The 12,822-nt window shown below is 49.7% G+C and overlaps 1 protein-coding gene across 1 annotated transcript; it reads left to right on the top strand.

The window, feature by feature from the left end:
* Nucleotides 1–1,966: 1,966 nt before the first annotated feature.
* PAQR8 (progestin and adipoQ receptor family member 8) lies at nucleotides 1,967–3,665 on the top strand. Its single transcript, XM_074153757.1, has 2 exons — nucleotides 1,967–2,142; nucleotides 2,590–3,665. Exon 2 carries the CDS (start codon nucleotides 2,607–2,609, stop codon nucleotides 3,663–3,665), a length of 1,059 nt encoding a protein of 352 aa, XP_074009858.1. The 5' UTR covers nucleotides 1,967–2,142; nucleotides 2,590–2,606.
* Nucleotides 3,666–12,822: the final 9,157 nt, after the last annotated feature.

The following is a 12,822-nucleotide window of genomic DNA, read 5'->3' on the forward strand; positions in this document are numbered from 1 at the left end:
TCCAGCATCGTGCTGGGGTGAACTGGGATGAAGATTCAGCACTGAGCCCCCTGCAGTGGGCCCAAATCCTTGTACCACACTTAGTTAAAGGGAAGTTGGGATATGGTGAGTGGGGGTCCAAGCCCTCTTGCTTGGGTTTTATCACAGAAAATGCTGGAATTGGTGTAAAACACATTATGGCAGATTAATGGACAGGGCAGAGGAGCTTAGGACACACAAAGCACTTCAGATTCTGTATTCACACCTCTGCACAGGGCAAAACCTGTAGATAAGGCCTGGAGATCATCAGCTGGAGATGTCAGATGTCTTGGCATTGCAGTGAAGGATATGCAGTCCTCAGGAGAAGGGAGCTCTTTGTGCATCTACACCAGGAAATCAAACACTGTCTTAGTACAGACACATCCGTAAGGCCTCCCTGTCCTTCCCACCCCAATGTGCTCAGCCTCCAGCCAAGTTCTGGCCAGATCATCCAAAGGAGATATAGGACAATAGAGGGTGAGTACTACAATGCTACATAGACAGGGATGGTCTCCTTGCCTGGGCTTTGCCTTATCCTTAAGCTGAGGTCTAGAGTAAGTTGGATGAACGAGTTTTTCTTTCTCCACTGGCTACAAGGAGTCAGAATAAATTGGCTGTTGCCCCTTTTTCACACCATCTTCTCATAGGAGTGCCCCAGAGTCAAGATTTTCTTTGCCTTCCTAAATTTTGGCGTGCACCCCCAGAGATCCGGAAGCTGCTGAATGAATTGCCTGTCCCCATCCCAGATCCGGACCCCACAGGCTCTTAGGAAAGAAAAACAAAGTCTTTGTGAATATGCACAACGTCAAATCCCCCCAGCAAGGGTGCTGTCTTCAGTCTTAGGCATCTGCAAAACTAAAATACCATTTGCAGAGACCATCTTCCGCCTTTTGTTGCTAAGGCAGCTCCATCGAACTCGGCGGGCAGATTCCCCTGTGGCAAACAAGGTGAAAAAACAAAACCCAGCCCTGAGAGGTGCTCAGGGAGAAAGCCTGGGAAGCGCAGGGAGAGAAAGAACTGGCTGGAAAATGTATTTCTAAGTTATGACAACTGCCATCTGCTAGAAAACGGAAGCGACGTGAAAATATTTTGTCTGTTATCAGGGGCTTTGGGTTGCGAGAGGAAGTGGGACTTGCAACCTGGTGCAGAGTCTGCTCTGACTTTGCTCTTTGTGCTGTCTCACCCTGGGACGGTTTGGTCGGTCCCATCTCTCTGCTTTCGCTCTCTCTCGGTGTTTAACACCCTCCCATCCTCTGTATCTCCAGCCTAGCATGGGTCTCCCGTCATGCGCCCGTGCAAAACTATTCCTCTGTCTCACCTCTGGCAGCAGCTGGTAACTGATGCAACGGAAGAAAAATAAGCCATTTCCCACACTCAGGCAAAACACTCATTTGCATGTACTTATTTTTGACCACCTTCATCCACCGCAGCTCTCGTCGGGCACATATAAGCTTAGGAGGCAGGCTCTGCTCCTGCAAACACGTATGTGTTGGCTGCACAAGGGTAACCACAGCCCTGCAGAAACTGGTGGGGCTCCATCAGCATCAATTTCAGTTCCAGCATGAGCATCTGTGCGACGAGTTCTCCTCTTTTTCGTTTGTGTGGCAGCAGGGAAGAGAAATATCTAGGGTAGAAGGGAAACGGAGGGTATTGGGAGTGAATTCAATGCTGTGAGGTGACCTCCAGACATTAGGATCCTGCTGTGCCCTGAATCTGAATCTTTCCAGCCAGAGCTTAGCAACTCCGGAGGTTGCCAAGGAGCAGAGCAGGCAGAGGAGTGCCCAGCGCTGGGGTTTGGCTGCTCTGAGCATCCAGGCACATCTCGTCCTGCAGGCCCTCAGCACGGCTCCGCAGATGCTTCCAAGGCTTCCATGCCATACCCAACCTGCAGCCAGGACCCTCTCGTTTCTCCGTCACCTCCCAGTCCTGCTGCTTCTTACACGTGGAGGGAGGAAGGCTGCAGGTTGGGGACTGTGGGCTTCTCCCCTTCTCCCTCTGGCCCACTCACTGCAGCAGCGCCAGGCGTGCAACCCGTGTGCGAGTCGTGTGGCAGGAAGCCGAGCTTATTTGTCACCTCCACAATTTGGTTGGGACCCTCTTCACGCAGGTGCAGAAAGGCAGGTTGTCCCTTAGATGAGTAATTACATCCCAATTTTATCCCTGAGCAGTTTGTTCTGGGGAACGGGGTGAAAAATCCCCTCCACAAATCATCAGGTGCTTTCTTGACATCTAACTGCTTCTTGTACCCTCTTATTGGCAGCTCCTGGCTACTCCTGAACATGCTGCAAGCTGAGTGGCCGAGGAAGTGGGGAAGAAGGACAGGCTTGTGACATGGCTGTGCCCATCTGACTGCAGGGACAGGGCTGTGCCATCCTTCTCCAGACTGAATTTAGGTCTGACGAGTCAAGAAAAGCCCCTTTCCCCTAAGGGAAGTGTCTTGGTAGCACCATGGCTCATCCCACCCAGGAAAGGCAGCACGTTCTTCTCCCTGATGCATCACTGTTAATGTCTCTTTTTATTCCCCTTCCTGCAGGACAACGAAGACGACGATCCCCAGAGCCGGGCTCACAGCCACCGCACACAGCGAGATGACAGCCATCCTGGAGCGGATCAGCACGTTGTCCCTCAGCGGGCAGCATCTCAGCCGTCTCCCCAGGCTGCTGGAGGATGGTTTCCCCAAGATGCCTTGCACAGTCAAAGAGTGCGAGGTGCCGCAGCTCTTCCGTGAGCCGTACATCCACACCGGCTACCGTCCCACCGGCCAGGACTGGCGGTACTACTTCTTCAGCCTCTTCCAGAAGCACAACGAGGTGGTCAACGTGTGGACTCATCTCCTGGCAGCGCTGGCTGTGCTGCTGAGATTCAAGACATTCGTGGAGGCTGAGCAGTTACCCGTGGACGCGTGGTCCTTGCCTTTGCTCATCTTTGTCCTCTCCTCCGTCACTTACCTGACCTGCAGCCTCTTGGCTCACCTGCTGCAGTCCAAATCGGAGCTGTACCACTACACCTTCTACTTCGTGGACTACGTTGGAGTCGGCATCTACCAGTATGGTAGTGCCCTGGCTCATTTCTACTACAGCTCCGACCAAGCCTGGTACGACAAGTTCTGGCTTTTCTTCCTGCCGGCAGCTGCTTTCTGTGGTTGGTTGTCGTGTGCCGGCTGCTGCTACGCGAAATACCGGTACCGACGGCCTTATCCCATCATGAGGAAGATGTGCCAGGTGATCCCAGCCGGGCTGGCCTTCATCTTGGATATCAGTCCCGTCGCTCACCGGGTGGTTGTGTGTCACCTAGGGGGCTGTGAGGAAGATGCTGCTTGGTACCACACATACCAGATACTGTTTTTCCTCATCAGCGCTTATTTCTTCTCCTGCCCGGTCCCTGAGAAGTACTTCCCTGGCTCCTGCGATATCATTGGCCATGCCCATCAGATCTTCCACACCTTCCTGGCCATCTGCACCCTATCACAGCTGGAGGCCATTCTTTTGGATTACAAGAACAGGCAGGAGATTTTCCTGAAGAGACATGGGCCTTTCTCCGTTTATCTCTCCTGCATCTCTTTTTTTGGCCTGGCGGCTTGTAGTGCCATCACAGCTTACATCCTGCGATGCAGGATCAAGGCCAGCCTGGCTAAAAAGGACTCCTGAGAGTCACAAATGTGACAGGCGTGACATCACCGGGGTGGTGAAAATCAAGAAAAGGGGCATAACATATTAGAGACTGTCTTACTTGCCTAACACGCTGTGACTAACCGGGACCCTGGGCTCGGGCGGAGGGCTGGAGACTTCATGCTGGATGCATTTTCACAGCAGGGAGTGCCCTTTGCCATCCAGGGGGACATGGGGAGTTTGAAGCCAGAACAATTCATGATTTAACCAAGGATGCTGGAATAGGCAGAGGTTTCTTGTTCATTCTGGTAAACCTGTGGGTGATATCTTGCTGAATGTCAGGGAGGGCAGCGTGAAGGCTGTGGGACTGTAGAAGGGTCTGCCAGGGCTAACAACGCAGCGGAGAATGCTCTGTGAGGACCACAGCTGGATGTGATGACCTCTCTGGGTTTTGCCATTTCTGCTATCTGTGGGAAACCTGTTGCTATCAAAGGCAGTAGCAAGGTTTCAGGAGGAGTCTGCATTTCTGGAGTTCAGCTGCAAGGGCATGTGTGACACAGTGGCTGGTATAATCCTTCTCTTACTCCAGCTGGGCTAAGCCTGGTTCTCTCTACTGTCCCCTTGTCAAGTATCTCAACGCCAGGTTGCTGAGGTGGCTTTGGCAAAGCATGTTTGAAGACTTAGGCCTGACCTTGGGTCCTCTAGGAGGAACTGGGTCTGAACCTGAGCCCTGTGTTTGCTGGTGACTGGTGTGGGTCCAGCACAGGTGGAGATGTTAGGTCAGTTCCATCTTCTGTTTCTGTATGACTGCACCATTTACAGTGGAGCTCCTCAAAACCAAGGAGTCACACCGTTCCAAGGATTACTAACAGGAGATGGGGTCTTTCTCAGCATGAATTTGATCTAAGGTAATGGCAGTCCTGATGGCTGTTTGGTAGCCTACAAGACAGGTCTTCAAAGGTTCCTAATTTTCATTTTAAGTAAGTGCTTAGTTGCCTTTGAGGAACTGGGCCTGAGTCAGGTTGGAGATGGTTTTGAACCCTCCTCAGTAGCAGTGGCAGAGGTTGAGCACCCCTGAGGCCATCCTGGCCTCAGGAGGAGACATGCTTTTGATGCTGGGTGCATCATTTTGGCTGCTTGTGTGACGGGTTCATGCATTCCTTTATGGACTGACTCTGTATCATCTGTCTAGGGAGTCTGCCCTCCAACGCTGTCCATGCACTGTAGAGCAACTTGGGTGTGACCTGTCTGATACGGGAAAGGCTCTGGGCCGTGGGCCTCCAACAGCCCTATTGTGGTCATGGCCAAAAGGGTATGAAAGTATGAAAGTCTTTATTCCCCTCTCAATGGTGCTTTTCAGGACACCAAGAAGTCCTTGGTGGGCCTTGTGGGAAAGCTGACCTTGAAGCTGCAGGGTTGATATTCTCTGACCAGTGGGGTTGTGAATCTGGCACGTTTTTATCAGCACTAGAAGAAGGTAGAACGGCTAAAGGCAGGAGCAGGGTGATGGTATTAGGGTCCTATGCAACCTTGGGATGGGTTTGTCCTTGAGATTTGGTGATTCCTGTGTGAAGTAGCAAAAACAGTGGTCAGGGACACTTAATGTCCATGGGTCAGTCCTGTCCAAGGTATAGAAAGGGTTGGTTTACTGCGGCCCCCGCTAGATGAGTCTCTTCTGTGCTTGCTTGGGGGGAACATCAGGGGGGAACATCACTGTTGCACTGAAGTTGGCGGCACTTGCAGGTCAGGATGCTCAGAGCCAATGCAGAGATATGGTCCATGCAGCCCAGACACCTTCTGCTTCACCCACTGCTTGCTTTCCACGGTAAATCCTGGCATGGCTCCTCCCAGCTATAAAGACCTGCAACCTCAAAGGCCTTGACGTCTGGCAAATTCCTGGGAGGTATGAATCTTTGCAGAAAGCAGGGAAGCCATGGGATCTCTTCCAGCCGCAGATTTGTCTCACTGAATCCAAGGGCAGGCAGATGAATTGTGATCGCTGGGTCTGAGCAGGCAGAGTTTAGGGTTGGGGATATGATTTGTCACGACAAGCACTGATTTCTGCACTTGATCTGCTTTTTTTTTTAACTTTTGAGATGTGTGTGTGTTTGTGTATGTGCGCGCGCGCATGGTTTATTATCCAGGAAGGCTTTCCTTTTGGCTTTTCCATCTGCAGAGACTTCTAGTTGGGTCAAGATTAGCCTGAAGGAGACAGTGCTGTGGTGCTGGAGCAGCAAGGTGGGCCAGACAGCGGCGTCTCTGCAGACAGATCTGTTAATAGGTGGTTTGCTGTGTCCTGTGTTTTGTGCACAAATTTGAAACTCGTGGCCCTATTGACAAATATTAAATATAAAGGGGGAGGGAAGTAAATTTTGAGTACAGGAGAAGAAACCATAGGAACACCTTCAGGAGGTCATCTAATCCACCCGTTCACATCACTCTAGGCCTCCTGGTTTACATCCAGTCCTGCTTAGTAATTAATTACTTCATTTCCTGCGGTGTATTTTGACGGTACAGCCATGCTGACCTAACAGCAAATTTCCTTCGGGGGAGTGGCAAGTGGGGATAGTCCCACTTACACCTCATCATTCCCCTTGCCTTGCACAGAAGGTCACCTTACCACAGAGCGAGCCGGTGCCGGGCGCTGGACCAGCAGAAAACCAATCCTACAGAAAAAATGTCAGTAATTTTCTGCTGGTTTTAGCTTTCAGCCAGCTTGGACAACGCTGCTGCCTGCAGGGAAGGGCCGGAGCAGAGGCCAACACTCCTGCCAATAGCAAACCCTGCTCTGCTGCTCCCTAGAGTTATACTGGTACCAAAGGAAGGGATCACCCAACTGTTTCCTTCTCCAAGGGTTTGAAAATAGATGACATGTCCTGCCCTTGTCAAAGGAGGATGAGTACAGTAATGCCATCTAGTACAGGGACAAGTAGAGGACGTGCCCACATGGTTCTTCTGAGGTATTTCTGGTCACGGGTCCTCTCCTCCCTGGTCTGGCAGAAGTGAAACTTCTCCTTCTGGAGCAATTGTGTGACAGTGGTGGTCAGTTTTTACATATTCTCATGTTGCACCTCAGGTGAAGCCACTCACGTCCCCATGTGGCCCTGCACTCAGACCTGGAGTTGACCTCCTGGTTACTATGATGGGTTGGTTTAGCAGGGAATTTCAGTGCAGATCGCTGCTGCTGTGAGGATGCACCCTTGTGTCACAAGGGGCTCACCAACACTGGAGCTTTCTTCATCCCTGTCTCCATCCTCCTCCTCTTCCTCCAACCAGCTTCTTTCTTTCCCTCTTTCCCGGACTTTATCCTTGTGCCTTATGCACCTGGTTGCCAACCTGGGCAGACTCCACATGCTGTGCACCTCAACCAGTCCAGGACTGGAAAGTGGCTGCTGATGCCCTCCTGAAAGCCCCACCGTTGATCTGGAGGAGACCGGGGCTGGGTCCGGAGAGAGTCAAAGTGCCGCTGTGATAAATGCTCAGCTTGTCTGAGAGCTTCTAAGGGCCTTCTCCTTGGGCTCACAGCTTGGAACATGCCTCCTTCCATCCTGGCGTTCCTCTAAGGAGGCACAGCTTGGTAGGGGTGTACCAGTGGCAGGGTTGGTGAAGAGCTGACCACCAAAGGTTGAACATATCCGAGATCCTGAGGGGACAGAGGTCCTAACCCTCTCCCCCAAGAATCTCTGGTCCTGAAATAGTATTTTTGCAGATCTTGCAACTTGGATCTGTGCAGGACAACTCCTGAAAATTCATCCCAATGTGCCTTATGCTATTCCTTTTTTGGGATTCATGCTGAAGGAGCCTGAGGCTCAGAGACAGCCTCTTTGCCATCTGCTGGTCGATGGTTGCTCTGAACAGCTGATCCCCACCGACAAGATTTGCTTGGTGTCCGGAGCAGAAGGGGAGGATGGAGAGAGGTGCCTTAAACTTGTATTTATGCCTAATGATTTGTGTAACAAGGCAAGGATGGGTTCCTCATGTGCCTTGCTTTTACTGACAAGATGATTTTTAAGCACTGTTTGTTACTAAAGAGAAGTACAAAAGAGTTTGTATTTTTTTTTCCTTGGAAACAGGGAAGGGTATGAGTGTTACACGTTAACCCTCCCCTTCCCAACACCCATCTGCTGACTTTGTATTGTTGAAAACATTGACAATATTTTAAGCTTTGTACTGTACTGATCATTATTTAAAAACATTAGTGAAAAAAAAGAAAAAAAAGAAATCTGTAAAACGATTGGTGTGGTGTGAAATTCCCAACTGCACAACTACAAAAGGTTATGAGTCATTAGGAAGAAAAGTGGATAATAATTATAGAGTGGATAATAATTATAACAGTAATGAACAATAGGGTGTGGGTTTTTCTGTGCATTTCAAAGCACTTTCCAGGTTTCACAGTAACTGTGATTTTTGTTCCCTTTTCACAAGGGAGGTGCAGAATGGCTGCCCTGACACTGACACATCATCCACAAATCTATTTTGCTGTCCAGTTTTCCTTAATTTCTGTCAGAGGTGAGTATATAGTGATTTGGTGGCCTGGCCCTGGCCCAAAGCATTGCAGTTTCAGTAGCCAAGTTGTGAATAGATGTGCCCATTCAAGGAAATCATTTGAGCATGTGCTTAAAAATAAGCCAAAGAGACACAACCGTTGGTGGACAGAAGGATATCGATCAGTTAGACATGAGCCTACATGAAATAAGGCCAGAGCTTCTGTTCTTTTGCTGATAGCTGTGTAGATTCACAGAATGGTCATGGTTGGGGGGAACCTCTGGAGGTTATCTGGTCCAACCCCCCTGTTCAAGCAAGGCCACTGAAAACTGGTTGCCCAGGACAATGTCCAGACAGCTTTTGAGTATCTCCAAGGATGGAGACTCCACAACCTCCCTGGGCAATCTGAGCTCGGTCACCCTCACAGCAAAAAAGTGTTTCCTGATGTTCAGAGGGAACCTCCCGTGTTTCAGTGTGTGCCCATGGCCTCTGGTCCTGGCACTGGGCACCACTGAACAGACCCTGGATCTGTCCTCTTTGCACTCTCCCTTCAGGTATTTATATGTATTTTTGAGATCCCTCCTGAGCCTTCTGTTCTCCAGGCAAAACAGTTCCAGCTGTCAGTCTTTCCTCATAGGAGAGATGCTCCAGTCCCCTCATTATCTTCATGGTCTTTCATTGGACTCAATCCAGTATGCCCGTGTCTCTCTTGGGACTCCTGAAGGCTGGTCTTGCTAGTAAAGACTGAGGTGAAGAAGGCATTCAGTACCTCAGCCTTTTCCACATTCTGTGTAACCTGCTTCCACATCTTGCTGAGCAATGGGCCCACATTCTCCCTAGTCTTCCTTTTGTCATCTATGAACTTCTATAGAAGCCCTTCTTGTTGTATTTGACATCCCTGGCCAGATTCAATTCCAGTTGGGCTTTGGCTTTCCTAATCTCATCCCTGCGTGCTCGGATAATGTCTCTGTATTCCTCCCTATCCATGTCCTTGCTTTCCCTGTCTGTGTGTTTCTTCTGTGTTTGAATTTTGCCAGGAGCTCCTTGTTCATTCATGCAGGCCTCCTGGCATTTTTGTCTAACTTCCCAATCACTGGGATGGACTGCTTTTGAGCTTGGAGGAGGTGATCCTTGAGTATCAGCCAGCTTTCTAGGGCCCTGTTTCTCCCCAAGCCTTATCCCATGGGACTCGACCAAGCAGGTAGAGGTCTTTGAGGAGGCCAAAGTCTGCTCTCCTGAAGTCCAAGGTTGTGAGCTTTTTACCCTCCTCCCTCCCCTTGGGATCCTGAACTCCACCGTCGCATGGTCACTGCAGCCAAGGCTGTCTTTGACCTTTACATCCCCAGTGAGCCCTTGTTGATCAGTATGATGTCCAGCAAAGCACCCCTCCTTGTTGGCTCCTCTCTCACTTGGAGGAGGAAGTTATCGCTGCACTCCAGGAACCTCCTGGCTTGCTTATGCCTTGCTACATTGTGCCTCCAGCAGATACCAGGGTAGCTGAAGTCCCCCATGAAGGCCAGAGCCTGCAAACATAAGACTGCTCCCATCTGCCTGGAGAAAACCTCATCCACTTGTTCTTCCTGGTTAGACAACTTATAGCAGACACCCACTACAGTGTCACTCATATTGGTCTTCTCGTTAATCCTTACCCATAAGATCTCAGTTGGTTCATCATCCAGGCAGAGCTCCATGCGCTCCACCTGTTCCCTCACATAAAGGGCAGCTTCCCCTCCTCATGTTCCTGACCTGTCCTTCCTAAAGAGCCTGTATCCCTCCACAGCAATACTTGTCATGGGAGCCATGCCACCACATCTCCCTGATCCCAGCAAGATGACAGCCCCACAGATCTCTAACTCATCATGTGTAGTCCCTGTGATTTCCCTGAAGGGGTTTGGGGGATTTCTCTTATCATAAAGGTGCCTTGTAGGCACTTCTTTCCTTACATGCAAATGCTGGAGGCGACCCCACTAAAGCCCTGTTTTGTTGATTTTATGATCCCTTTTGTCACATCACTCCGGGCCCTCTGCTCATCAGCCTTGTCCATCACTCTGACGAGGCTGCTGGTAACTCTATTCCTCTCCAGTCAACTAGTTTAAAGCCTTCTTTAGCAGGAAGATCATGTGTGATCATGCACACACCCCGTCCCCCAGGATATACACTCGGTGTGAATTTCAGTCCTCTAAACCCCTGCTCTTTTTCCTTCTATTATCACCACACTAATAACTTTAATTATTATTTCTTAATATGCAGACCAAGGCTTCCATACCGTTATGTTTTTCCCCACCAGAGGGCGAGATGACTTCATCTGTGGCCGCAGAGAGGCCTCCAGTGCCACGAAAGCAGAGCCTTCGGCGGTAACTCTCCAGACAGGCTTAGGAAAAAATGCTCCCATTCAAGCAGGCGTGCAGCCAGCTCTGCAGAGAGATGCATTTCTGAGCGAGGGATGTGCTTTGCTGACGTCTTGCCCTCCATGCAAGTTACAGGGATTTCACCAAACGAGTTAGGCCAAAGTTTTAAGTTTCCGTAAAGTAAAAGCTAGAGAGGAATGGGAGAAGATGCCAAATACAGAAAACCAGGGCTGTTAACTTTTTAATCTAGAAACAAAAATAGAGACGTGGTATGCTGAGAAGAAACTGCTTGGTGACAGTCTTTTAGGGAACATATTTACTACATGCCCGTCCTTATCTGATATACTCACACAGCCTTGATGTGTGAAAAGCCAGAGATGGTCCTTAGCGAAACAGGGAACCGGCCTGTCCAAAGCACGTGAAGCCAAATGCAAGAAGTTAAAGAGCTTCCAAGTCAGAGGAATGAGGCATTTTGTTTTGGTCATTTTGTGTGTCACCAGCCAAAGAGGAGAGAGTGGGAGAGAAGGTAATGATTTTTACTTCAAGCACCAAATACTGCAGCAGCGAGTTGCCTCAGAAGAGGTTCTTTTAGCCAACGGCAACCTTTATCTGGTCTTATCCTTGCAGCTCGCTGATAACGTGGGCTGAGGCAGAGCGTTAACCAAACAGCTCTAGAGTGAGACGGTTCCTTGTTCTGTTAACCAGCTCTTGAAGATGGTCTCAGGGACTGGGTCAGGGAAAGAATGCTTCCCAGTGTTTCCTGCTGCTCCTGGTGACTTCAGAGAGAGAAGTGGAGCCTTAGGAGCCCTGGAGAAAAAGAACTGAACATGCCCAAAGTTTAAGGCATGAAGGTGCCTGCTGTGTCTTAAGTTTGCAGCTGTTCGCTCTGCTGGCTTATCCGTTATCCTGTAGTTCTTTGCTTTGTTCTGGCTGAAGGTAAGACCTACTCTCAGTCCAAAACCAGTTCCTCTTGCTAGGAAGTGAGGAGTGCTAAACTCATTCCTTAGCATTATCCCTTCTAACACACCTGTACCAAGTATTTGGCCCTTGGATGCCAAGAGATGGGGTGGAAAAAAGGAAAAAATCCAAGCTCGCATTGCTTCATCAGGGTGCCTCGTTGGACAAATGCTGGCTACGATGCCAAAGCAGTGCAGAAAGTGGTGTGGGGAGAGCAGTCTGATCTCTCAGTCCCTGAATACTTCACTACACGTGTGGATACTCGGGCAGAAAATTTGAGCCTACTGCCAAAGAGCCTGGGCTTCTGAGTGTGTTTTAAGAGACGCGTTAGAAGTAGTCCTCGGATCTCCCAGACCACAGATAGGGCCAGCTGAAACATCCACTCTTCTTGCATGAGTCACAGGTCGGACTTTTCATTGCTGTGTATTACAGTAGCTTATATACACATAATAGCACAGTCTTTCCTCTAAAATACATAAGCCTTAAACGGGTAAGAGAGAGGAAATCTTGATAAACAGACTTCCTTTTCCCCTTCACGAATAGAGAGCAGCGATGCAGGAGGTTAAAGAGGCTTGTCTTAACCTCAGCAAGTCGGACTTGCCTGTACAGAAATTGATGTCAAAGATGATGCTGAATCCAGATGTTCTGAGTTCCACTTCAATCCTTATTCCCTGTTCCTCCTCTCTCCTGCTTTATGGTCACTATTCCTAAGAAAGTACCAGCTTCTGCTATGGCTTTCCTTAATCTTTCTTTCTTCATTCCCATCTCCCTTAAAACACACAGGATGAATGCACTGGGGTCACAGTCTTCTGATACTGTCCCTGCTTGTATCCAGAGCCTAAGATCCTACTTTGTGACCCCCCAGATAAATCCCCTGGCCCTCATTCCCCCAGAGGGGGATTGCAGCGCTCCTGCCTCATTGCAAGCTGTGCGCAGGGGCACTCTGCCGGACAGCCTTGTTAAAAAGTTGCTGTCACTCTCCTAGAGGATGACCCGTGGGCCATGGAGGCAAGTCTCCTTCTCTGAGGAAGGCTCCGGCCCTCGCTAAGTTGATGAAACCTGCTAAAGAGTGCTTGGACATTACAGCAGGAGAAATCAAAGAGAGAGCTTTGGTCTCAGCACCTGCATCTGAGTCAGCAGTCACATTAGCAGCTTGCTGTCTTTCGGATCCAGCTCTTTCAGCCCAGCTTGGCCTTCAGTCTGTTATTTTCCTTTCTAAGCTCATCATCAGACTCATTCGTTATCTCCCACCAGCTGGCTTTCTTCTCTCTCCTACACCGTGCTTAGACAGACGGTCTGGCTGCATTTCTCTCTGCTTGACTTCTGCTTACAAAACTCTCGGATCCTGCTGCCTGCCCTTGAATCGCAGCCTGGCCTGTTTTGTGTACCCTTGATAAAGAGACCAA

This window comes from Numenius arquata, chromosome 9 (genome assembly GCF_964106895.1).
Source record: "Numenius arquata chromosome 9, bNumArq3.hap1.1, whole genome shotgun sequence".
Classification (NCBI taxonomy): Eukaryota; Metazoa; Chordata; class Aves; order Charadriiformes; family Scolopacidae; genus Numenius; species Numenius arquata.